The sequence below is a fragment of the Cotesia typhae genome, unplaced genomic scaffold, assembly GCF_013202065.1.
Source record: "Cotesia typhae breed Kobodo isofemale line unplaced genomic scaffold, CoteBio_Ctyphae scaffold_152, whole genome shotgun sequence".
Classification (NCBI taxonomy): Eukaryota; Metazoa; Arthropoda; class Insecta; order Hymenoptera; family Braconidae; genus Cotesia; species Cotesia typhae.
This window is the reverse complement of record NW_027423776.1, coordinates 4,590,026-4,615,094: the sequence shown is the minus strand read 5'-3', so window position 1 is coordinate 4,615,094 and position 25,069 is coordinate 4,590,026. Positions and strand designations below refer to the sequence as shown.

Sequence of the window (25,069 nt, the reverse complement as noted above, 5' to 3'; positions counted from 1 at the left end):
AAGAAATTTCCATCTACGAAACTGTAAATCAATTTGATTTTTCATGATCAACTTATTCTTAGGTTGACATTCATCTTTAAAAAAAAAAAAAAAAAAAAAAAAAACATACAAATTTAAACAATCAAAAAAAAAAAAAAACTAAATCGAATGAAAATTGTACACTGATTAAAAAATCAACTTGATTCAAGAGCCAAAATCTTTAATCAAGAATACCATTTTGAAGAAAATAATTTTCTTTAGTCAAGAGAATCAATTCTTGGGTTAAGAAATTATTCTTGGACTACGAAAATTTTTCTTCTTTCAAGAATTTATTCAAGATTTTGGCTCTTGAGTCAAGTTGATTTTGTTATCAGTGAACCGTTCAGACTTGAGTAGACCAAAAAAAATGGTCAATGTCAAATAAATATGGAATGAAATGATGTAAAATTGATTATTCTCATGAAATTTTAGCAAGGTAGATTATTATTCTTAATTACAGCAGACTCAAATAATAAAATGATATAATAATTTATATAGAAAAATAGTCTGTTTGAGTATTAATTATCTAGAAAATCCGTGCAGTAATAATTAATTGAAAATAAATTTCTTAAACACTAATGCTGACAATAATTGATGATGTCTAAGGGAGCTCATATCATTGGTATACTCAGCTACAATTAAGCGGAAAGTTGTTGAGAAATATTACCCCAAGAGAGAAAAATAAGTCAATAAAAGCAGTCTCTATTTTATTTTTAGAAAAATGAAGATAAAAAGGTTTACTGAGATATCTCATTACTTTCTTCCGAGTGTATTTTACCAAACTGTAAATTGATGAAACCCACTAAATAGGAAAAAAGATAAATTTTTGTTAAGAAACTATCAGTACTAATCGATTTTTACGACGGCCCATTTATTCTATTTTTTTCTCAACTTCTTCATCTAAGTTACAATCAACTGAAAATAAACCGATACTGAGAAATGAGGAAATAGGATATAATATAATGGTAGAAGTGGAGAAAAATCCTCATTGATTGGAAAAACAGTTTTATTATTTATGAAATTCAAAGGATTCACGATTTGTTTTGGCGTAAAATCGGAGAAACGAATTTATGAATAATATAAACTATTAAAAGTTTTGGAGAAAAGTTTATCGCGTGATTTTCTCGAGAGAATTTTTACATCTCACGTGTGTTCCCAATTTTAAGTCAGAATAAAATTGTGCTAGTTTACTTTTTCTTTTTTTTATTTTTTTATTACTAAAGTTTCATAAGAACCTTAAGCCAAAAACATATTAAGAAAAAAGTTTACCTCAATTATGTAGGGAAGGTATGTCTAACAATTTTCATGTAAATTAGGGAGTTCTGACGTTTAAACTACCAGAGGAATCGCATTAGCAAGCATAAAATTGACTAAATTAGAAAAGTATAAATGAATAATTTCGTAATTGCAATGAAAAAATTGTAATACATGATCAAAATCTTTGAGAAACAATTTTTTCTTTTTATTAGATTTTGTAGAAATCTAACGATTGCATTTGTCCTCATGATGGACCTTTTTGAAAATTTTACTATTTCCACAATCTTTAGCCCCATGACATAGGGAGTTCGAATCTGAGCTGTAGTAATTTTTTTTTATTGGCATAAATTTTACAACCCTTTCTCGGTCGACCTTGAATCCCTACTCTTAATTCGAATCTTACGGTTTCTTCTTAAAGTATGAAAGAGCTATAGTCTGTCTTCTAGAGAGGAGTCCGGGAAAACGATAGAAGGGAGCGCTTGCCTACACTACCACAACTAAAATTTCACTCATACAACCTTATGACGGACTTTGACAGGCTCTATCCCCACACGACTCAAATCTAGACTTATCTATAATTTGAGTCGAAAAAGGGTTAATTAAGTTAGTCATGTAAATAATGAATTACTCTAAATATCTATAAATTCAATTTACATGAAACAATCTTCTTTATCATGGTCAGTAATCAGGAATCTCTCGTTACACGGTAATTCGTAGCCTGAGTTTAAGAATAGCAAAGTAAGTTCAAGTTGACAAGAGCCGCAGTGGCGAAACTGGTAACGCGCCGGAACGGTAGCCGGTTACTAGGTTCTATTGATGATTGCTTCAGGACGTCAGTCGACTCCTGTGCGTTTGGGAGCTTTCATTCGAGGACCAATGTAGTTCCGTGCGGCGCGTATGTTGCATGTTGATCTTATTCCATTGGCTTTATAGATCAACACGCTTCCTACGCCGTTAAATTGTCGGCAATCTGGAGTTCTCGGTTCGAATCCGAGCTGCGGTAATTTTTTTTGTGTCAAAAAAAATTTTTTTTAATTCAGTCAATTGCATAAATAAATTATTACTCCGAAATTTTTTAATTAAAATTAAAAAAAAAATCTTCTTTATCATGTACGATAATAATCGAGAGTCATCCATTACACGATGATTCGTAGCTTGAGTTTAAGAACAGTTAACTAAGTTCAAGTTGCCAAGAACCGCAGTGGCGAAAATGGTAACGCACCAGAACGATGGCTGGCTATTAGGTCCTATCAATGATTGCTTCACAACATTTAATCAAAAGAACACAATTCATTGGGAAGCTCTCGTTTGGGGACCGACATAGTACCGTGTTGAGGGTGTGCGGCTGTTTCACCGATCCCGGTGACTGTACATATACGTACAATACGCTTCCACTCTTATTAGCCCGGCAATCTGGAGTTCTCGGTTCGAACCCGAGCTGTGGTAATTTTTTTTATTTGCATTTGACAATTTTAATTGTTATTATTTTTTTTTAATAGTATCAATTTTTTCATTCACAATTTCAGTAGAACGGATCACAATCATTCAAACAAAAAATACTCGGATGAAAATCATTCCACTACAAACAAAACTTAGGTATTAATAAAATAATCCCAAAACAAACAAGAAAATTGATACGAAAAAAAAAAACAAAGCTAAATGTTTATTTTTAATATACCCAACAAACATGAGAATAACATAGTGGTAGAAATAGCGGATTTTAAAATAAAGTTACTCGCCTTGAAGGAGAGAGGTTGAATCGTTTTATCCCGAGTTTAGCAACAGGTGGGACTCGCGTTGTACTCGACACTCGGTGAGTACTTGCATGTCTTGTTTATACCCGAGACCAAGTACCTTTACACGTGTAATTTTATTAGGTAAAAAGATGATTCTGAAATAAACCAATCCTAAAATTTATATACCTCTGACATTTATCTTTGGTGAGGTTGCATCATAACATATATGAATGATTGATACTAAACATGCTCAATTCTCTGACATGAAAAAGATTAATGAATTCTTTTTAAAATATGAGGAACTACTGATAAATATGGCAATCAATCATTAGTATTGATTGTTTGTATATTAGCATGCATGTTTTTTAGTTTAAAATTTTAAATCTAGGATATGAAGAAACGATAAATTTTACTTTACCACTTACAAATTGTTGAATGGAAATTTTTTAAAAAGTAATAAATATACTTCGGGATTTGAAATGATAAATTGGTATTAAAGAACAGTATTAAAGCTGGGACTATATTTGGGAATAACATTAAGCGAAATAGTATAAATTCCTTGGATAGAGCGATAAAGAGGGAAAATACACGAGAGGTAATATAAAACACGACAAACAACTGAAATACTCGTGACATCAGAGAGCAAACTACGTTTCAATAGATCAACAATAAAGAAACTAATACAAAGGACATATATATTTAATACAACGAAGACATATATATTTGAGTTTTCACACATCACATACCTGAGGTTCCGTTGTTATTTATCAAATAAAATGATCTGGTGTGGGGTATATGGTACGGTATACAGTAGCTAAAAAATTTTGAAAGCTTCAAGCAATATCGTAAAATTTCTCGGTAGAATGGCTCAAAAAATGGCGCTTTTAACCACAATAGCTCTAGGCTTTGGGGTTTCTTTTATCTCGCGTTTTAAATTGAAGAATAATCTTCTCATTCTTTTCCTTTCTTTTTTCAATGTTAAATATCCTTTTTAAAACTGTCACGATATCCAATCTATTTTAAATGAAATTTTCACTAGTTATTTGCAAAGATAAAAATAGATTGCAGGTATGCTTGGAAAAATTGAAAAAGCTCAAGGTATTATATAATTCAGTGTAAAACATGATACAGTTTTGATACTTTATTATAAATATATATGTATATATATTGTACATCCGCGTCTGGATTTTTCATCACTTACGCTTGTGCACTTCACATCTTACGAGCTTTCATCAGCTGTCCAAAGCTTATACTCTCTGGAGCTTCAATGATAAATAAAAAAATAAATATAAAAGAAAAAAAAAAACTGTACTATATAAATAAGTTTTTTCACGGAGCTTTGTTGGGTCAATGCCCTTATTCAATTCCAGAGTATCAGTTGTATCTAGATGATATTAGATTTTTTCTTTGACATTTTTATGATACCTGAGTACAAAGTTGACGGTTAAATAACTATTTAAATATATAAATAATTTTATTCTGTTGTTACTTATCAGATTTGAAATTTAAATTATTTGTTTTTCGAAATTTGTTGTAGTTTCCGTAGAAGAAATATTTATTGTATAGAAAGGGAAATTTTCTGTTAATTATAAGAAATATTTAAAATGCGCGATGTCGAGGCTTCGACTCTTATCTAATGTAGAATTTCTAAATACTTGTAAATTGCTGTACAAACAAGCTGTCAAGTTAATTTAAAGGTCACATTTATCAACTTGCATGTCACAAATTATTTTAAAGTTATTATTTAAAAATAAAATTTGTCTTTTTATTAAAGAAATTAAATTATTTTATTTTCTTTTTTTAATTCTAAATTCCAAGCGCTAAATATAACATTTTATTTCTCAATAAATTCTTATTACCGGTATTTATTTGTAATATAACAGACGAAAACAAGAGCTTTTTCGTGTCTGAGAAATAAAACCTGACAGAAGAAAAAGGAATGTAAAATAGTTATAGCTGTGTAATAAATATTTTTAGGTTATTAGTTTCAAAGAATATAAGTATTATTCTTTCATAATTTCATCAAAAACAAATCAACCACTAGGCAATGAAAAATATTTAAAATATAAAAAAATAAATTTTTTTTTTTCCTTACAACTAATAATTTCCAATAAAATAAAATTGGATAAACATATATTTAGAGGAATGAAAAATAGTTGGAGATATATTGTGCGTGATAAACCACACAGTAGACTAGATTATTCAATAGCTGAGGTTGCATGATTCGATAGACAAGTGCTCCATAATCCGTAGAATTTATTCCCGTGGGTAGATCTTACTTTTCAGAGGTACGCGGTCGTTTCTACGGCTTGGAATTTATTTACAACCGTAAATCATTGAAAAGAACAAAATAGTTTATAGTGCAGCAGAGTATGTGTTTATAAAGTCGCTTGACATTTTGTAAACCCAATAGAAAAAGTGACTTTTGCACAACAAAAAGTTTCTATGCACTAAAATTATTTTGCTAAATTGAAAAAAAATTTTATTTCTAAATTAAAATTTTATAGTACTTTTCAACAGTAACAATTTTTTCCTTAATAATTATTAACTGCATAAATTATCTCTTTTAATTGAATAAATATTTCGCTACTACGGTCAGTAATCGGCAATCTGTCATTACACGGTAATTCGTAGCTTGAGTTTAAGAATAGTAAAGTAAGTTCAAATTGACAAGAGCTGCAGTGGCGAAACTGGTAACGCGCCAGAACGGTAGCAGACTGCTAGGTCCTATCAATGATTGCTTCAAAACGATTTTTGATTGGACCCTGTGCGTTGGGAAGCCTTCATTCGGGGACCTTGTAGTGGTGCGCGGGGGTGTGTAGCATGTTAATCTTTAGCCCAGTGACGATATCCAGGTTAACACGTTTCCCACTCACGTATTAGTCGGCAATCTGGAGTTCTCGGTTCGAATCCGAGCTGCGGTAATTTTTTTTATTGTCAAAAAAAATTTTTTTTAATTCAGTCAATTGCATAAATAAATTATTACTCTGAAATTTTATAAATAAATTTTTTTTTCAGCAAACTTCTTTATCATTTACGATAATCGAGAGTCTTCCATTACACGGTAATTAGTAGCTTGAGTTTAAGATAGCAAAGTAAGTTCAAGTTGACCCGAGCTGCAGTAGCGAAATTGGTAACGCACCAGAACGATGGCAGGCTATTAGGTCCTATCAATGATTGCTTCAAAACGTTTAAACAAAAGAACCCAGTTCGTTGGGAAGCTCTTGTTTGGGGACCGATGTAGTACCGTGCTGAGGGTGTGCGGCTGTTGAGCCTAATCCAGTGAATGTAAATAGAAGGACGACACGCTTCCACTCGTTATTTTCCGGTAATCTGGAGTTCTCGGTTCGAATCCGAGCTGCGGAAATTTTTTTTTGTTTTAAAAAAAAAATTTTTTTTAATTCAGTCAATTGCATAAATAAATGATAATTCCGAAATTTTTTAATTAAAATTTTTTTTTTAAATCTTCTTTATCATGTACGATAATCGAGAGTCTTCCATTACACAGTAATTCGTAGCTTGAGTTTAAGAACAGTTAACTAAGTTCAAATTGACAAGAGCTGCAGTGGCGAAACTGGTAACGCGCCAGAACGGTAGCAGACTGCTAGGTCCTATCAATGATTGCTTCAAAACGATTTTTGATTGGACCCTGTGCGTTGGGAAGCCTTCATTCGGGGACCTTGTAGTGGTGCGCGGGGGTGTGTAGCATGTTAATCTTTAGCCCAGTGACGATATCCAGGTTAACACGTTTCCCACTCACGTATTAGTCGGCAATCTGGAGTTCTCGGTTCGAATCCGAGCTGCGGTAATTTTTTTTATTGTCAAAAAAAATTTTTTTTAATTCAGTCAATTGCATAAATAAATTATTACTCTGAAGATTTATAAATAAATTTTTTTTTCAGCAAACTTCTTTATCATTTACGATAATCGAGAGTCTTCCATTACACGGTAATTAGTAGCTTGAGTTTAAGATAGCAAAGTAAGTTCAAGTTGACCCGAGCTGCAGTAGCGAAATTGGTAACGCACCAGAACGATGGCAGGCTATTAGGTCCTATCAATGATTGCTTCAAAACGTTTAAACAAAAGAACCCAGTTCGTTGGGAAGCTCTTGTTTGGGGACCGATGTAGTACCGTGCTGAGGGTGTGCGGCTGTTGAGCCTAATCCAGTGAATGTAAATAGAAGGACGACACGCTTCCACTCGTTATTTTCCGGTAATCTGGAGTTCTCGGTTCGAATCCGAGCTGCGGAAATTTTTTTTTTTGTTTTAAAAAAAAAAATTTTTTTTAATTCAGTCAATTGCATAAATAAATGATAATTCCGAAATTTTTTAATTAAAATTTTTTTTTTAAATCTTCTTTATCATGTACGATAATCGAGAGTCTTCCATTACACAGTAATTCGTAGCTTGAGTTTAAGAACAGTTAACTAAGTTCAAATTGACAAGAGCTGCAGTGGCGAAACTGGTAACGCGCCAGAAGAGTTCTAAACGAGACGTGATGCTGTCGCATCGCTCTTCAGCTGCTCTTCATTACAACGTGAATTAATAGAAATCATTGCAGCTGCAAATCTGGAAAAAGTTCCAAACAACTGTAAGCTCCAATAACAAGTGTAATATTCTATTATTTTTTATTCAAGATAAGTAAAGTGATAATAATTAATAATAAAGCCTCGAACAACACCAACCCGCCCAAGATGGCGGAGTCCAAGATGGCGGAAAACGTAAACAAAAAACGAAAGGCTCCCGCCGTCAACAGCGAGGATCAAACTTTCAAAACACCGAGACGAATCACGAACTCATTAGCGTTCGAAAAACTATTCAAAGATTATATCGAGACAGGTAAAACTAAAAATACTAGGAGATCATTCTCACCATCATTAACAAACAAACGAGCAAACTCTGAATCAATGATAAATGCCATGGAAGACCAAGATGATTGGCAAACACCGACAAAAACAGCAAAAGCACGCACCAGCGATAACAACACGACAACGGAAACAAACAATCGCTATGATGCACTAATTCCGCTAGATCCAAAAAATAATATAAAATTAACAAATACAGTGAGTCATCATACAGAGACAATCCTCGGGAGCTCTCAAAATGCAGAGCAGCTTGGCTTTGACGCCGACAGAATGCAGCAAAACAATGGTAAACCACTCAAACCACCTCCGATTTTCATAATAGGTGAAGACATAAAAGTAACTAGCGCCAAAATAAACAGCGCGGGAATTAAAAAGGACGCAGTCACTATTAAGCAAAACAGAGGGAGCCACACAATTCTAGCGGCAAATCGGAGCACGTACGACGTAATCAAACTTAAATTATTAGAATTAAAAGTCCAATTCTACACGTATGCATCCAAAGATCTTAAACCACAAACTGTAGTTTTAAAAGACATCTATGGTAACTATACTGCAGATGATATCAGAGCACATATACTCGAAGCGAATAAAGATATAATTATAACAAAAATTATACCAATAGTATGTAAACATAGCAAATATAAAAAACAGCATTTTATTATACAAATACCAGCCGGTAGTAAAAAAAAAGATCTCACCAGCTTGAAAAAAATAGGATCTCAAGTAGCACACTGAGAGAACTTAATCAAAAATAGTGTAACACAGTGCAAAAATTGTCAAAGAGTTGGACACACAAGCTCACAATGCAACATGGAGTACCGCTGCGTAAAATGTGGACAAAGTCACGAAAGAGGCAAATGCACTATTCCCAATGAAGACAACAACAAAGAAAACCTAACTTGCATCAACTGCGGAGAAAAAGGACACCCGGCTAACTTTAAAGGATGCCCATTTTTAGTTTTCGCAAGTCAAACAAGACAAAACGATAATTCACTGAAACATAAACATAAACAATTAATTAACAAAAACAATCGCGTAAGTAATAATTCAATAAATAATAATTACAATAACAATAATTTAAGAAACGCACAGAACCAAGACAATCCACCGAGAAAATCAAACGCATGGCCCACGCTGCCACCACTGAGACAACAGCCTAATTTTGGGGAAGCACATCCCAGCAACATAAATTATGATAATAGTGAACAATTTAACAGCACGCCTCATTGGGCAGAAAAAATGATTCTAGGAATGCAAAAAATTTCCAATCAATTAGCCGGACAAAATAGCAAATTAAATGAACTTAACAACAGAGTCAATTTTCTTTACACAACATTAGGTATCGAAAATGGCGACTACTAAAACAAATGCAGACAATAATACTCAAGGCAACATCACAGCCAGTACCAATAACAATCTAATTAAATTTATAGCAATTAATGTCAACTCCATCCAACATAATTACAGAAGACTGGAGCTACTGAAACTTCTTGAAGCCAAAAAACCAGATATCGTACTCCTATCGGAGACTAAATTAAAATCAAAAACACGTTATAACATACAAAGACTTTGACATTATTAGAACAGACAGACCAAATTCAAAGCAAGGAGGCGGAACTGCTATTATCATAGGTAAAGGTATAAAATATGAAATTATTAACTATCCATCTTCTACAGGTAATGAAATTATTGAATATACAATTTTAAAAATCAACACTAATGACAAGAGTAACACAAACATATTCATAATCAGTTTATATGCCACTAACTCTAACAAAATAATATTTTTAAAAGAGCTAGATACTATTTTTAACAAACTAAAATTAAATCAGACCAATAATAAATTTATAATAGCAGGAGATTTTAATGCTAGACAGGATGGAATACATAGACAGACAACAAACTCTACATAGATTTAATTTCAAAGCAACAAAATGGGGTAAGTTCCAACACAAACTACAATCTTACTACAATACAATCATCCCTGATGACAAAAACCTGACCATCAAAGAAATTGATGAGTTCATCGAAGATATAAATAAGTCAATACTAACTACCATCGAAGAAACGGTTCCAAAATTCAAGCCTCACAATAACTTACATAAATATATCAACTCCAGAATCAAGAAGCTTCAAAAAAATAAATCAAGTCTAATAACCGAACTCCATAAACTACAGACAAACAACCCGTCCAACCACAGGAAGGAAATTATCAGACTCAAAGAACTCATCAAACTCACTAAAGCTGAACTGAGGAAGGAATTTGGGACATCTTCAGCAACGTACTACGCGAAGTTACTCAGGGAAATAAATCACCGTGATGCCTCAACATTTTTTCCTAAAATTAACCGCTACCTGAGAAGAAAAAATCCTATTAGTATCGGAGACCAAATTCTAAATCAGAATGACCCAATGCTAATAGGCATACCAGCTGAAAAAATCAATAGAACAGAAAACAACACAGTAATTATCTCTGACCCAACTAGTAAGCTGGAAGTCATCGGAATGTTTCTCCAATCCATCAACTCCCCTAGGTACCTCAATAACGAAACCAGAATAAAAGAAATAGTTGATAAAGAAGCTACTAAGATTAAAAATAAATTAAATGACAACCACAATAACAATACAACATTCACTAAATTCACAACTGAAAATAGATCAACTCTTCCTAAACACGAAGACGAGAAAGAATATTTCTTCTGCAATAGTCATTCTCTCAACTTAATACTACGAAGACTCCCTAACAAAACATCTAGCGGAGTTGATGGAATTCCAACCATAATATTAAAACATCTACCAGGAAACATCATCCAAGCATTAGTCATCATATTCAATAATGCACTTAATGCCTACTACTTTCCAAAACTTTGGAAAAAAGCCAAAGTACTACCAATCCTGAAAAAGGACAAAGATCCATCTAAGGCAACAAGTTACAGGCCAATAAGCCTCACACCAACTCTAAGTAAAGTATACGAAACCGTCATTAATACACAAATAAACAAAATTTGCAAAGAAAATAATATAATCCCCGATCAACAATTTGGCTTCAAACATGAGCACTCCACGATTCATGCTATTAATAAATTAGTTTCAGATATTCAACGCAGTCTTCATTATAACCAACTTGTCGGAGCTCTATTAATTGACTTGGAGAAAGCCTTCGACTCTGTATGGCTTAATGGCCTGATGTATAGATTAATAAAGCTTGGATTTCCTGAATGGATGACTCTATTAATATCAGATATGATACACGACAAAACGTTTATTATTTGGGACGGAACCAACTTCACAAACACAACCTTTAAAATACTTGAGGGACTTCAACAGGGAACTGTCAACTCTCCCACCCTCTTCTCAATTTATTTCAGCACCCTACTCAGTTTATTCGATTTAAATAAAGATGATCTAAAAGCCATCGCCTTTGCAGATGACCTGGTGGTGTACCTGCCTGGTAAGTCCCCACTGAAGATCCAAGACGGCCTCCAAAAGCTTCTAAATAAAATAGACAAATTCATGCAAACTTGGAACCTAAGAATAAACTACACAAAATGTGAAACAATAGTCTTTCGCCGATCGACTCATTTTCTAACCAAAGGCAGCAGACCAGGACTTAACACCTTCACACTGAAAGGTACCAATCCAGGTACGGATACAGTAGTAAACATCCCTCACAAGTCAATAGTAAAATACCTTGGAGTACATCTCGACGACAAATTACGTCTGAATAAACATATTAATATTCAGCTGAACAAAGCTTCAGCAGCTCTTAAAGCCAATCGAAGCTTATTCTACTGCAAACACTTGACCAGCAGGGCTAAAATTATATGCCATCAACTACTGATCCGGCCAATTATCACCTACGCCAGCCCAATTTGGTGGAACACTAGCGCATCCTACATGGAAAAAATCCGAGTCCTGGATCGCAAATGTATTAGGACTTGCCTGAGGGTATACCGCTCTTGTGAGTCCAACTTCAAGAAGCAAATCAGCAATGAAACTCTATACAACATTGCTAACATCCCCCGGATCGACAATTTTATAATTAAACTAACGCGAGATTACTTTGCAAAACTCTCTTCAATTGAGAATAAAGAAATTGAAAAGATCTTGGAAACACCTGACCAACAGATCGACATCACGAACCACAACTCAGCTTGCCTACCACCCCAAGCATTTATCTATTTTGACAAAGAAGGCATCATACAAGACAGCAACAACGTACCAACAATATATCATTGGGGCAGAAATGTCACAAATAAAAGAATTAATTTGACATCTGATATGATTGTCAACAATAAATATGATCCAGTTTATTCAATGGCCTTACCAGAACGAGACAAAATGGACTTTTATAGCCTTGATGAAAGATACTGGTGGCTTGAGGACTCCTGCCATCGTATAAAATTAAAATTAAGAAAGCTCAAAGGCTGGTCGGCGACGTGGTGAAGTGTTAATATGTATATTTGTATATATGTATAGACTTAAGCTATAATCATTTTTTTTTTTTAATAAGCTAAGCGAGGGTTTTTTGCAATTTTCCCACCGCTTTTCAATTAACAATAATATATATCCTAATCGGATACCTCAAAATACATATTTAATTAACAAAATATTTAGGTTCTAATAAATCAGATCCACATATACGATTGATATGAGTAGCTCCACACGCGGAGACTAATATCTTTTTAATAAACACACATAATGGCTAGTTTTTAAGTTGATTTGCAGCCGAATATTTATTTTAAAACTTATGTAATTAAAATAAAGCAAATAAACTTTTTAAAAAAAAAAAAAAAGTAACGCGCCAGAACGGTTTAGGGCCTACACGATTCTTATCGATGATTGCAACCCTAATGTTTTTTAGCCTCTTCGTCATTAAGAAAGCTCTTGTTTGAGGAATCGTTGTAGAAACCGCCGCGGGATGTGTTGGTTCTCTATAATCAGTGTGTTCTCGTTCTTGTACACAACACTCTCTGGGCTTTCGGAAATCTGAAGTTCTCGGTTCGAATCCGACCTGCGGTAATTTTTTTTTATTGTCATGAGTTTTTTTTTTAATTTAGACAGTTACAAAAATAATTTATTACTCTAAAATGTTATAAATAAAATTTATCTTAAAAAATATTATTTATCATGGTTGATAATCGAGAGTGTTCCATTACACGATGATTCGTAGCTTGAGTTTAAGAACAGTAAACTAAGTTGAAGTTGACAAGAGCCGCAGTGGCGAAACTGGTAACGCACCAGAACGGTTTAGGGCCTACATGATTCTTATCGATGATTGCAACCCCAATGTTTTCTGCATTCCTTATCATTAGGGAAGCTCTTGTTTGAGGAATCGTTGTAGAAACCGCCGCGGGATGTGTTGGTTCTCTGTAATCAGTGTGTTCTCGTTCTTGAACGCAACACTCTCTGGGCTTTCGGAAATCTGGAGTTCTCGGTTCGAATCCGAGCTGGGGAGTTTTTTTTTTTTTTTTATTATTTAAAAAAAATTTTTTTTTTTTTTTTGAAATTTTATTATACTCATAATTTTGATACTAAATAATTGAAAAATTAGTCAGTTAATAAAAACTAGTAAATAATAAAATGAAAAATATTCCTAGCAAAGAATTTAACGAAAAGAAAATACAAAACTAAAAGATTATTATGATGTAAAACAATAAGCATGTAAAGAACACCCCGATGAACGTGTACGGTATAATCAGAACGCGTGCTGTTATGTGTAAAATCGCATCTTTTCGGATTCGAAGGTTTAATATGTACGAAAAGAGTAGGTGAAGAAGAGGAAAAAAGAAGATCAGGGTAGGCAGGGAGGGAAAATAGTGAGTCCGGAACTCTCTCCCAGGCACAGGGGTTCGTCGATCGATGCCCCGGGTGGCTGTCTATATATAGCGAATGCCCTGTTCACCCCCTAGTTCTCCTGGTAAGCGCCGTCGAATCTCAGGGGTAACTCCTGTTGTTTTTCATCCCTCAGCCTGTTACGCTTACCCTCTTCACACACCGAACTGCTTCGCGTACTTTCACTCCTACTTTTTATCAATTTTTTAAACAATTCTCATTTTATTTTATTTACTATCTTACTTCTGGTGATACTTTAATTATAATTTTTTGCACTTCTTTACCGGGTTAATTTCATTCCATATTCTAAAGTAAATTAATATAAAATTAATTAAAAGCAAGTTTAATATTTGAACTAAGTTAAAATAGACATTTATTACATTTTGATCATGGAAATAACAATGTTCAGTTTTTTTTCTATTGATTCAAAATAATTTTTGTACAAACGCATTTTATTTTTATATAATATAAGTCAGGGTTGAAATAAAAAATTTTATTACAAGAAAATTTTATCTTAATTTAAGTCAAGCTGAATAAAACATTTATAATTTCATGATTATTAAAGTCGCGATAAAAGTACAAAAATAAATAACAAAGTTTCTTGTTCTCCAATTACAAAACAGCAATAATGCAAACAAGGATTAACAGTGTTGGTGGCAACTTTATTTTCATTTTCTCTACTTGACACTTGTATTGTAAAAAAAGAAAAATCATTTTTCGTAAGACTTTAGCGTTAGGTAATAAAGAAAATTAAAAGAACAATAGAGAAAGCACTTTAATTCCAATCGTGATGTAATTTGTTGCGAAGAATATTAAGATATAAACACTTTAATTTAAAGTTAATGGTAGCACTCAACAGTCTTTTACCATTAATAATTATTGAAAAAAATTCATTTAAAAAAATCTTACAAGAACTTGAATATAAATGTAATTAATAAAATTTTTATTTTTTATGTTTTTAGATTTTTTAATATTTAGAGATTGATTCCTTGAAAGTTTATGAATTTAATACAAATATAATATTTATAGAATCTTTTGCAATTAAGCTCGGGCTTTTGCCATTTGCCGTCCCGTATTGATATTATCTATTATCAAATACTACATTCGAAAAATAAAAAAATTAAAAAAAAAATGTATCAAAGCTTTGCTTGAACTTTTGAGAAATAATTTTATAAATTGTGAATTATCATAAACAAATATTAATAAAGAACCTAATTATTTTTTAGCGCGGACACTGATAGTAAAAAATAAGAAATTTAGTTCTTAATGAATAACAATAAAATTGAACAGCTGACTGAACAATGACCGCGTAATTAAGTTATAAGTATCCTTTGAATTAGAGTCTCGATTACTATTTATCAATGTTACTCTCTATTACCTTTGAGTATGCAGCTAATTTTGTATGCGCATAAGTGTCTGTACATCAAAGACTTGATGACAATGTTCAAGGCATGTACAGCAGAGGCGATATCAAACTTGATATACCTCAGGAACACTATTTACTCGATGTATATTACGTCGACCGAGATTATAGTCGGTATTAACTGACTCCATTCGGATTTAGGGAGAAATTTAATTATTTATTGATTGCTGAAATTCATGAAATTTTAGACCTGAAATGGCTTTAATCCGATAGAAATTTTAGACAATTAAATCAAAATTTAATTGTAAAAATAAATATTAAGATCCAAATTTTTCATTTCGACTTATTAGTATATATTATCAAAATAAATTCAGATTATAAAGTTTTAACAATCTTGTGAAAGTCAAAGATAATATTCCGAAAAATTGCGTGTCAGTTTGTAAAAAAAAAATTAAAATCAATGATCCAAAAAAATAACAAATACTTCATCATTGCTATTTTCGAAGAAAAAATTTTTTTTACTTAATTTACTTAATATGTTAATTTCAATATTTTACAATGAATTAACTTCAGGTTTAAAAATGATACTTTTTAATTCTTTCAGTGTGTTGTTGAAATTTCTTAACGTAAAATTATGTCCAATTTAATTTTCATAGCAAATATTATCAGAAATTATTATCGTCACTGCATGTAATTTTATTAGTGCGACGACAGGTATTTATTTTTCATTACATTAATAGAAGTTGATACTTAAACGAAATTATTATATTTTTTAGTTATAAATTATAAATTAATTACAATTAAATAATAAATTTTCATAAAAAAAAAAATTATTCTAAAAAATTTCAAATCCAATTTTTGGAAAAAATACCACTCTATAACAAATATTTTTGAAGTTTAAAGTATAAAATTCTAAACGAATTATGACAAAAACAGTTTTCTTATCATTTTAAAGTCTAAAATAAAACCAAGCAAGTGAAAGCAATAAAAAGTAGCCAGACGTAAAAAAATAGTTGAAATAAAATATTCATCTAAAAGTATACTACATAAATACATATATGAGTGAATGTGTATAAATATTCATGTTTTCGTGGTTAAAACGTCTTTCTCAAACGCGCTGTCGTAGAACCCTTGCTCGAACACCTTAACACTATCACCGTGAAACGTTGTTGCCCTTTGTCGCGCTCATATGTCTACATACTCACGTCTCATCCACCCCCAACAAAAATACCTTAGTTACCGCGATATGGATACGAATATCCAACTACGAAAGTTGTTTGTTGCAAGTCAGCGTTAAACGTGTCTCAGAAACGACATTTCTGTACAGTATAAGCAACTGCTTTTATATAAACTGACTTCAAGTCTTTAGAGTAGGTTCATGCAATCTGAACTTTATGGTTGCGGTCTGACGAGCGAAATCCATTACCAAAAGTTTCGAATTTATTGTGACGTTTTCGCTCGATTTCTTAGGGAAAAACTGAAGAACGATTATTGATGTCATCAATCATTATTAACGCTTTTAAAGTCAAGATTTTCAAACCATATAAAGTTTTATTGATATATACTGAAAATAATTTATTATATTCAAGAAATTAAATGTTTTTCAAAATTTTACTGTTATTTAAAGATATTCAGTTCAAATTAATTCAAGAAATTTTTTTCAAAAATAAATTGAAGTAAAAAAAAATTTTTTTTTGCTATATTAAATAAAATCAAAAATAATTCTAAAACCAATAATACAAAATTCTTAAAGAAAAATTAAATTATTAATTTTTAAGAATAATGTTGATTAGAAGTTTTAGATTTCTGAAGAAAACAAATTTCAAGATAAGAAATTCTTGAATTAAGACAACAGAATCTCTTTGAAATAGTTTTTTTGGATCAAAAATATTTTTTTTGATTTTATTGGATATTTTTATTGTTTATAGAAACTTACTAGGTTATAAATAATTAAAAATATTATATTATTTGATGTGTTCAATAAATTGGAAAATAATTTGTCTCGTGGATAATAATTATGACAAAGTAAATGGAGTTAGTGGGTATCATAGATCAAAGTATTCCCAAGAAAGTTCGATAGTCACTGCACAGACCGAAATAACACAAGCCAGAGTTTACACGAGGATCATACCAGTATGATAGTAGATAGACAACAAGAGAGACAAGATCGTGTGTTTAACGTGACAAGGCATATAAGGCAAATTCCCCTATGACATCCTTTACAATATCTATTGCGTTTACCACAACATCTACTGACGGTTTAGTTCAGCGGATACGAATAGCATCCAAGGTGATGCTGCTAAAAGTTTCCACCACATCAAAGTTGCACACGCTTAAATAACACACGGTTCAGGTATTCGGTAGTCAATATCGGGATCACCACATTGGCTTTTTACATTTTTCATTATCGTGAAACTGGGAAAAAGTTAAATCACCACCTCGGATTTATTTTTTCTTTTTATTTCAAGTTTAAATCAATCAGTAAATTATTTTTGTAATAGAGATAGTTATTTGCGAATTTATATCGCATTTCATTCACAAGGTAACAATTTACTCTGATGAAACGTAACATTTGTTTCTATATATAAATATAGAGATATATGTAATTGATTGCGTGAGAGAGTGAGCTCAATTTCTCTTATTCACGCATCAGGCGTAACGAACCCGATGTTAATGTTATTTATATTAAATATTTGATAGTGTTGAGCAAATGCTACAAAATTGAATAAAATTTTCATTCAAATTTAAATTCAATCATACACTCATTTTAATTGTTATTTAATTCCACTAAATTTACATAAATATACATTTTCATCATTTAATCAAAGAACCATTCATTGTATTTTACGATGTAACGCTTAATTAATCGCATAGTCAATTGGTTGCACGTAATTTTTACTATCGAATTTAAAAATGAAAAATAGTTATCTCTGAATACAAAGTCATATTATTTATTACGAGAGAGAAGGGTTTGATTTCCGGCGAGGATAACGGATTACTTTTATTTTCGATTCTCAATTTTCTGGAAAATTATATTCAAACAGTTATACTATATCCAGAAATTAAATTTATCACAAAAAAAATTTGAACATCTAGAGAAAAAATTGGGAGGAAAAAAACAGTCAATATGAGAGCGAAAAGAAAATTAAACATGAGTAAAAAAGAAAAAGAGATATATAAGAAATGTACGTACAATAAATATAACAATATATTTGATATTAAATGCAAAAAAATTTGTCTAACTTCAGACAAAATTAAATGAAAATTGATGTAATCAAATTTCAAAATTTTTTTATGTTTAAATGTTATTATCGATTCATTAGATTTTTAAAAAATTTTAAATTGGACCCAAATTGAAAAATCAAAAAGAAATTTCAATGAAATCAGAAAAAAAAATTTTTTTTCCATTTATAAGAACAAAAGATTTGATTACGAAGGTATGAAAATGATTTGTTAACTTTCTGTTTGAAATATGTTATGAGGACAATAAATGTCTTATAAGTCTTGAAGACGCCTGTTTATGGACACGAAAGTTGGCAAAAATAAATTCTTTTATGTGACATAAAAAAAGTGTCGGTATATGAATGATAAAAGAGGATGATGTGATTACAATGCTAAAGTACAATAAAATACGAGATATGAGTATGAACAAGTGTAGTGCAGCCAAAATAAAGCCCATAAGAAGAAGAATAATGTAATGAGAGTTAGCAGACTTTTAATTTAAACAGACTCTTTTTTTTTTGTTTGTTCTATTTAAGCATTAACTAACTCAAAACGAAACTTAACTAAAACTTATTTGCCACGGTCGACGGACTTTCTGACGAGCAAAAATTCAACAAATCGATAGATGTAGTCAGGTATAAAGTAAGTACATTGCTGTTGACCTCATATATGTTAGTATGAACGATCGCGTGGCTTTAATCGTGCGGAAAAGAGAAGGAACGTAAATGGTATCACGATATAGATAAATCTACGAGTCAAATGATAACGAATATTAAGTATAAGAGCCAGATAGTTTTTTATTTAATTATCAAATTTATTTATTAACAAACAAACTAATAAATTAGTCATTTTAGAGTCTGAACTTCGTTAAGTTTTATTTGAGAGTTTTATTGATTTTGATATCAATATTTTTTTTTGGAAATTGATTGCTTGATACTTTTGAATTTTATATCTTTTAAAGATTTGATTTAAAATATACACACTAAATATGAGTTTAAATCACTTTTTATAAATAATTGTTAGAATTTTATTTATCAAGAAATTTGAAATTTTTTTTTTTTTGTTTTAAAAAAAATTTTGTCATAATGTTTCATTTCATCGAATAATGTCAAAAAATGAAAATTAAATACGAACGTCGCAACCTAAAATATCTCAGGAAATGCTCAAACACAGTGTTCCTGTTAAAAGCGAAGCTCAAAATTCCAATTTTAAAAGGTTTTTCACGGAAATTGAATTTTAGCACACCCTTATATAATTTATATGTGATATAACGCGCCATGTCAGTAGAATTGTGCACACAGTTCTCAACCGATCTTTGTGAAATTTTGTGGGCTTATTCTGTGGATCAATACTAAGATCAAGCTCAAAGACGAGCGAAATCGGCCGGTTAGTTTACGAATTGTGGGTGTTCGATAATTTTTTTATTTTTTTTTAATTTTGAATTTCGTACATTTTATGAAAATAATTTTCCAGATATAAACAACAGATGAAATCTACTAAGTTTATCTAAAACTTCATTTAATCACGTTCAATATAAGCTATTATTCGTCTAGTTTTGATTTTTTTAATTAATTCCGTGATTTTGAAAATTTGAAAAAATTTTCAATTAACGTATTTCGGCGCTTTTTCTTTGAATAATTTTTAAACTGTAAAAGTTAGCTTAAATCTATTAAATTTATTTTAAAGTTCACATGATTATCTTCAATTTTAGCTATTATTCGTCGACTTTTGACACTTTTTTCAATTTATTTCATTGTTGGGAAAATTAAAAAAAATCAAGAATAAATTAACTTTTAGTTTTTATCATCAAATGACTTTTATCTGTTATATATCCTATCTTTGAGGTAGATATTTTAAAAATAATCATTTTATTTATGTATTTAAAGTTAATTTAAAAAAAAAAAAATTTAATATTTAAAGATACGCCTGTTAAATTATGAACTTCAATACTCTTAATTTAAACCATTAAAATTATCTTCCTCATCATTTTTTGCAGCATGTTTTTAAAAATTGAAACACTTTCGATCCTAAAAATTTAATTAATCTAATTTTTTTCCTGTGTACACTTTTTTACTCGGTCAATAAAATTCCGTTAGTATGAGGCTAGTAAAATAACACTTTAATAAATTAAATTTTCATGGCCTTTAAACGGACAATGTTCTAATTGATCAACTCTAAACTGTTAGATACATAATATCCTTAATTAATCTATAAAACAAGTACAATTTGATAATTAAATTCCAACTTATAATTTTTTTTACTTTTCAGTTCTTGATAAATTTAAAAATCTAGAATTTTTATTAGTTTTCTAAACTAATAAACATAAGTTACAAGTAATAATTCATAATTAAATTAAATATTCTTCCCAAAAACTTCAATTCGCGTAAAGAAGTGGGGAAATTAAATTATAAAAATCCTAATTGGAAATAAAAAGTGCAATCAAACGATTTTATATTTAATAGCTCATTACTACAGACGCTTTTTATCACTCGCCTTGTACCTCGTATTGCATTATAATTATAGCTTAGCAAAAAATCGTTCTATAATTTTATTTAAATACTCAAGCGACGTTCAGAGATCAATATGCATTGAACAATTTCACGGGATTTTATATTTTATATATAATAATATAATACTCCGATTGTTGTTTGTATATTTGATACAATACCAGCTATGAAAAAATATTTCAATAAAAAAATTCCACTTCACTGATTCTGATTCCAATACGATCATGTTTCTCAATTGCATTTATGACAATAAAATTTTTATAAAAAATTATTAAATTATATGCGGAGCTTTGTAAGATATATTCTTGCGAAGAAAAAAATTTATCCTTGAGGATTGAATAATTTAATTATTTACTTATTGTGAAAATCACATATATATATATGTCGAATAAAACCAGCCTAGTCAGCACGATTGCTTCTGTAATTTTTAAGTAATCTTGATGAAACTTGTCACACTTATTTTTTGGGTAAATACCTTGAATAAGTTCAAAGATGAGTAAAATTAATTGGATAGTTTAAAAATGGCAGCCATTAAACTCCATTAATATTTTTACTAAGATTGAATCTTGTTTTTATAATTTAAAGAAATCTAATTTCCATTATAGCTTCCAGATGGCATTTTTTTATGAAGTTATTGATTTTGTAATAATTTTATTAAATATTCAAGACATATTTAAAAAAAATAATTTTCTAAAGAAATTTCGTTATCTCCCAAGTACTTTGAAGATTTATAGGAACAATATCTTTAGAATAGTCAAGTATTAAAATTTTTTATAAAACTATATAAAATATTCTATTGTAAAATTACTAACTACTACAATTGATAGAGAATATTTAATTGAGTATGTTCTAGTGATTACTGAACCGGAAAAAATCTCTTCTTAACAGTTCACTTTTATGTTACAACAGAATTACATGAGTCTATTGTAAGTTAACTTTTTACTATTTCTGTTTTTTTCTCAATACTCACTTCATCTTAATAAACTTTTTCAAGTTATAAAATATCTCTTGATGTCATCTATAATATTGAACGTTCAACGAAGTGTGAATTTATTTCTATTGACTCCTTTGATCGCAAAAAATCTTTTAGTAATTTAAAAATGATTGTGAAAATTTAATCAATATCGTTCTATAATTAGATTATTCTATAATATTTAATTAATAAAATTTTTTTTATTTAAAATCTTTTATACATTATAAATTATGTTTGTAATTTCTTGATTTATATCGTATTTTCACATGAACTAAAAACTCAATTAGAATTTTTGAACAATTTTAATATCTCTCTAAATTTGCAATCCTGTTCATTGGTCCATAACATACGTAGTTTTTTGTTGTTTTTATTCAATACAGCAGCCTTCGGAATCTCAGACTATGATAATATATTCCATAAAAATTCAAGATCATTAGCTTTGCGCAGAAAAAATTTATTTTCAATTTAAAGCCATTAAAAAATTATGTAAAAATAAATACCATGATTTTTAAGAAACTCTAAAATTCAAATTAATGAAATTTACAATCCAACGTTCAGAAGCTGTAGACACAATAACCCAACTTGATTTTCCCGTCGCAATCCGCAAGTTGATACCCTCTTTATTTACTGTCGTCTAGCGCCGGTAATTTGTCAATTTATCAAACAATTAAGCACCGAATGATCTAATAGAACTGGATGTACAACATCAATAATCCACGACAGTAAATACTCGCAATAATAAAATACAAGAAAGGAATAAACCATTCGAATGAGTGTGTAATGGGTTAGAAAAATGAAGCTCGAACGAAAATAAGTGTATTCGAGTAAAAGTTCATAAATACAACTAAGTATCCTACAAACTCGCATCGGATTTGCATATCAGCGAGTTTCACTCTAGAACAATACAACTTAGTTAAATTTGCGGTGAAGTATATTTTCAGGCTTCTTTGGAATGAAATTAAAATTTTTTCTTTAGCAAACTACTCAACTGTCTCGTCATAACCACTCAATTAAACTTTATGAAGTTGTTATTTATTTTGTGAAAGGACATTCATTTTTTTCATCTTGTTTTATTTATCGATGATGTATTACATTATACCAATTTTTTATTTTTAAACCACTTTAATTTTTGAATTTTCTATTTTGCTCGGCTGAGCTCAAAAACTTGGTAAGAAATTTCTTTACATCGAAGAGCTCTGACTCAATGCTCACTATTGTACCGCACTTTGTACGATAAAATTAAAAAAAAAACATTAATAACAATGCCATGTAATTTTTTACACAACAAAAATTTTTAATTAACGTATTTTTTTTTCTGTTGCTCTACTTCAATAATTCATAATAATAATTTTTTTACGTCAAAATAAAAAGATAAATCTAGAAGATAAAATAATTTTTTTTTCCCTACCCATACCCTCTAATTAATTTCGTTAAAAAAATACATAAACCTCCTTTCACCAATAAAAATAATTTTTAACATTTCATCCCCAGTTTGAAATAAAATAAAACATAAATTTAATTACAAAAATGCCACGAAATAAATTTTATTACCTAAATACTAAAAAAAAGGAAAAAAAACTCACCTTCCACTGCTTTCTCCTGATGAGGGCTCGCCGTCACGCTAAACAATCTGGTGTTTGTTACTTGATGTATCCGTCAGCTAGTCATCGTGTGCATTATACCAATCTCCTCCAATAATCACCACTTGATTAAAAACTATCAAAAAAATCAGCTAATTCTTCTGATAGCAACCGCTAAAACATATATTTCCCGAACTCGGCTCTGTCATCTCGATTCTAGTAAATACAGATAAAAAATAATTAATTAAAATATACAATAATAAATTTATTAATTCACTTAGTCATATATCCACTATTTTAACCTATTAATTATTTTATTGTCAATATTATCAATTATTTTTAATTTATTAATACTATTTTTATTAATATTATTATTATTATTTATTCAGTATTATAAAAATAACTAGTGATTTATAAATAATAATCGCGATTAAACAAAAATAACTACGATATTCTACGCAGCTACGCACGAAGCCTGCAAACTCACCACGGTCGCTACACTAACTGGCGGCCAGTTCAATTTTGAACATAAACATTCACTACCGGCCAATCCTGTAGACAGCAACACTATCACTACGCATGATTCTCGATAACTCATCTAACCGCCATTTTACATTCAAATCTCATCAACATTATTATTAATTATTATTTTTGTCACTGAGTATTATTCCAGACATTAGCACTTATGAAACTTAAAAGAGCATTACTTGTAAATTAATCAATAATTTATATAATATCATTTACTCGTCATAAATATTCATGACAAAAAATAAATCAAACAACTGACATTACACGGTAGAAAAAATTCGAAAGCTTATCTATTTTTTACATAAAATTTTTCAGCATATTATTCATTAATTAATGAATAGTTTTTTTTAATTTATTAATATCGAGGTAATAGTCAACTGAATAAAGATACTTTGAATGCTATTTTCAATAAATTATTGATTAATAATCGGTAAAAATTGATTAAATAGATGAGATTAGACGACATCTACAATTACGCGTCCGTTAGGTTCGGATAATAATGTTGGACTGTAACAAGTGAACGTTAGGAGTTAAATATACGATTTGGATTTTAATGACCAATTGGGAGCTTGTATTCTTCTACAATTATCTTAAGGTTAAATCTGATTGGCTCAGAGTTTGTTCCAGAATTTTAAATTCCGGCCAATCAGAGAGCTGGATATAAAGCGGGAAAATTTGAAATTGTTTTTTTGAAAAATTCAATAGTTATTAAAATTTAATTTGAATAATAATTACTTGAAGTAATTAAATTATTACTGGGTGATAAACTAAAATAAAAAATTAACAACTATTTTGAATGAAAAATTAAACAATGTTTCTTGTAATAAATTCTTACATTGAAACTCGGAATAATACATTTTGGTAATAAAATTTTTAATAATTAAATTAGATTTTTTTGTGATAAGATAGTTATGGATGTTATTGTTTATATGAACAATAAATCGATAAATTAGTGATATATTTAATTGTAAAGGCTTAAACTACTAATTAAAATAATGGCCAAGTTAAGTTCAGCAAAGAAGCTTTTAGTACTTGAGATAATTTGATATACATTCCACTAAAACCCCATTAGGATTGTTGACAAACTTTAGTACCTAGTAAGTTCTTAAAATTCTTGGTAATTGTGTCACAGTAACTTGAACTCTTGTTAAATAAATTAATTGCATACCAATAATACATACAATGA

General features: G+C 30.1%; 2 protein-coding genes across 2 annotated transcripts in view; one reads left to right on the top strand and one right to left on the bottom strand.

Annotated features, from left to right (window-relative positions):
• Cac (calcium voltage-gated channel subunit cacophony) overlaps positions 1–23,834 on the bottom strand; it is a 155,536-nt gene extending 131,702 nt beyond the window's left edge. The window contains exon 1 of the mRNA XM_074255876.1: positions 23,359–23,834. The gene's annotated coding sequence lies outside the window, so the exon portion shown is untranslated. The remainder of the gene's footprint in view (positions 1–23,358) is intronic.
• Positions 9,754–12,321, top strand: LOC141536352 (uncharacterized). The gene has a single exon (XM_074256830.1). The coding sequence runs from the start codon at positions 9,754–9,756 to the stop codon at positions 12,319–12,321; it is 2,568 nt and encodes an 855-aa protein (XP_074112931.1).
• Positions 23,835–25,069: the final 1,235 nt, after the last annotated feature.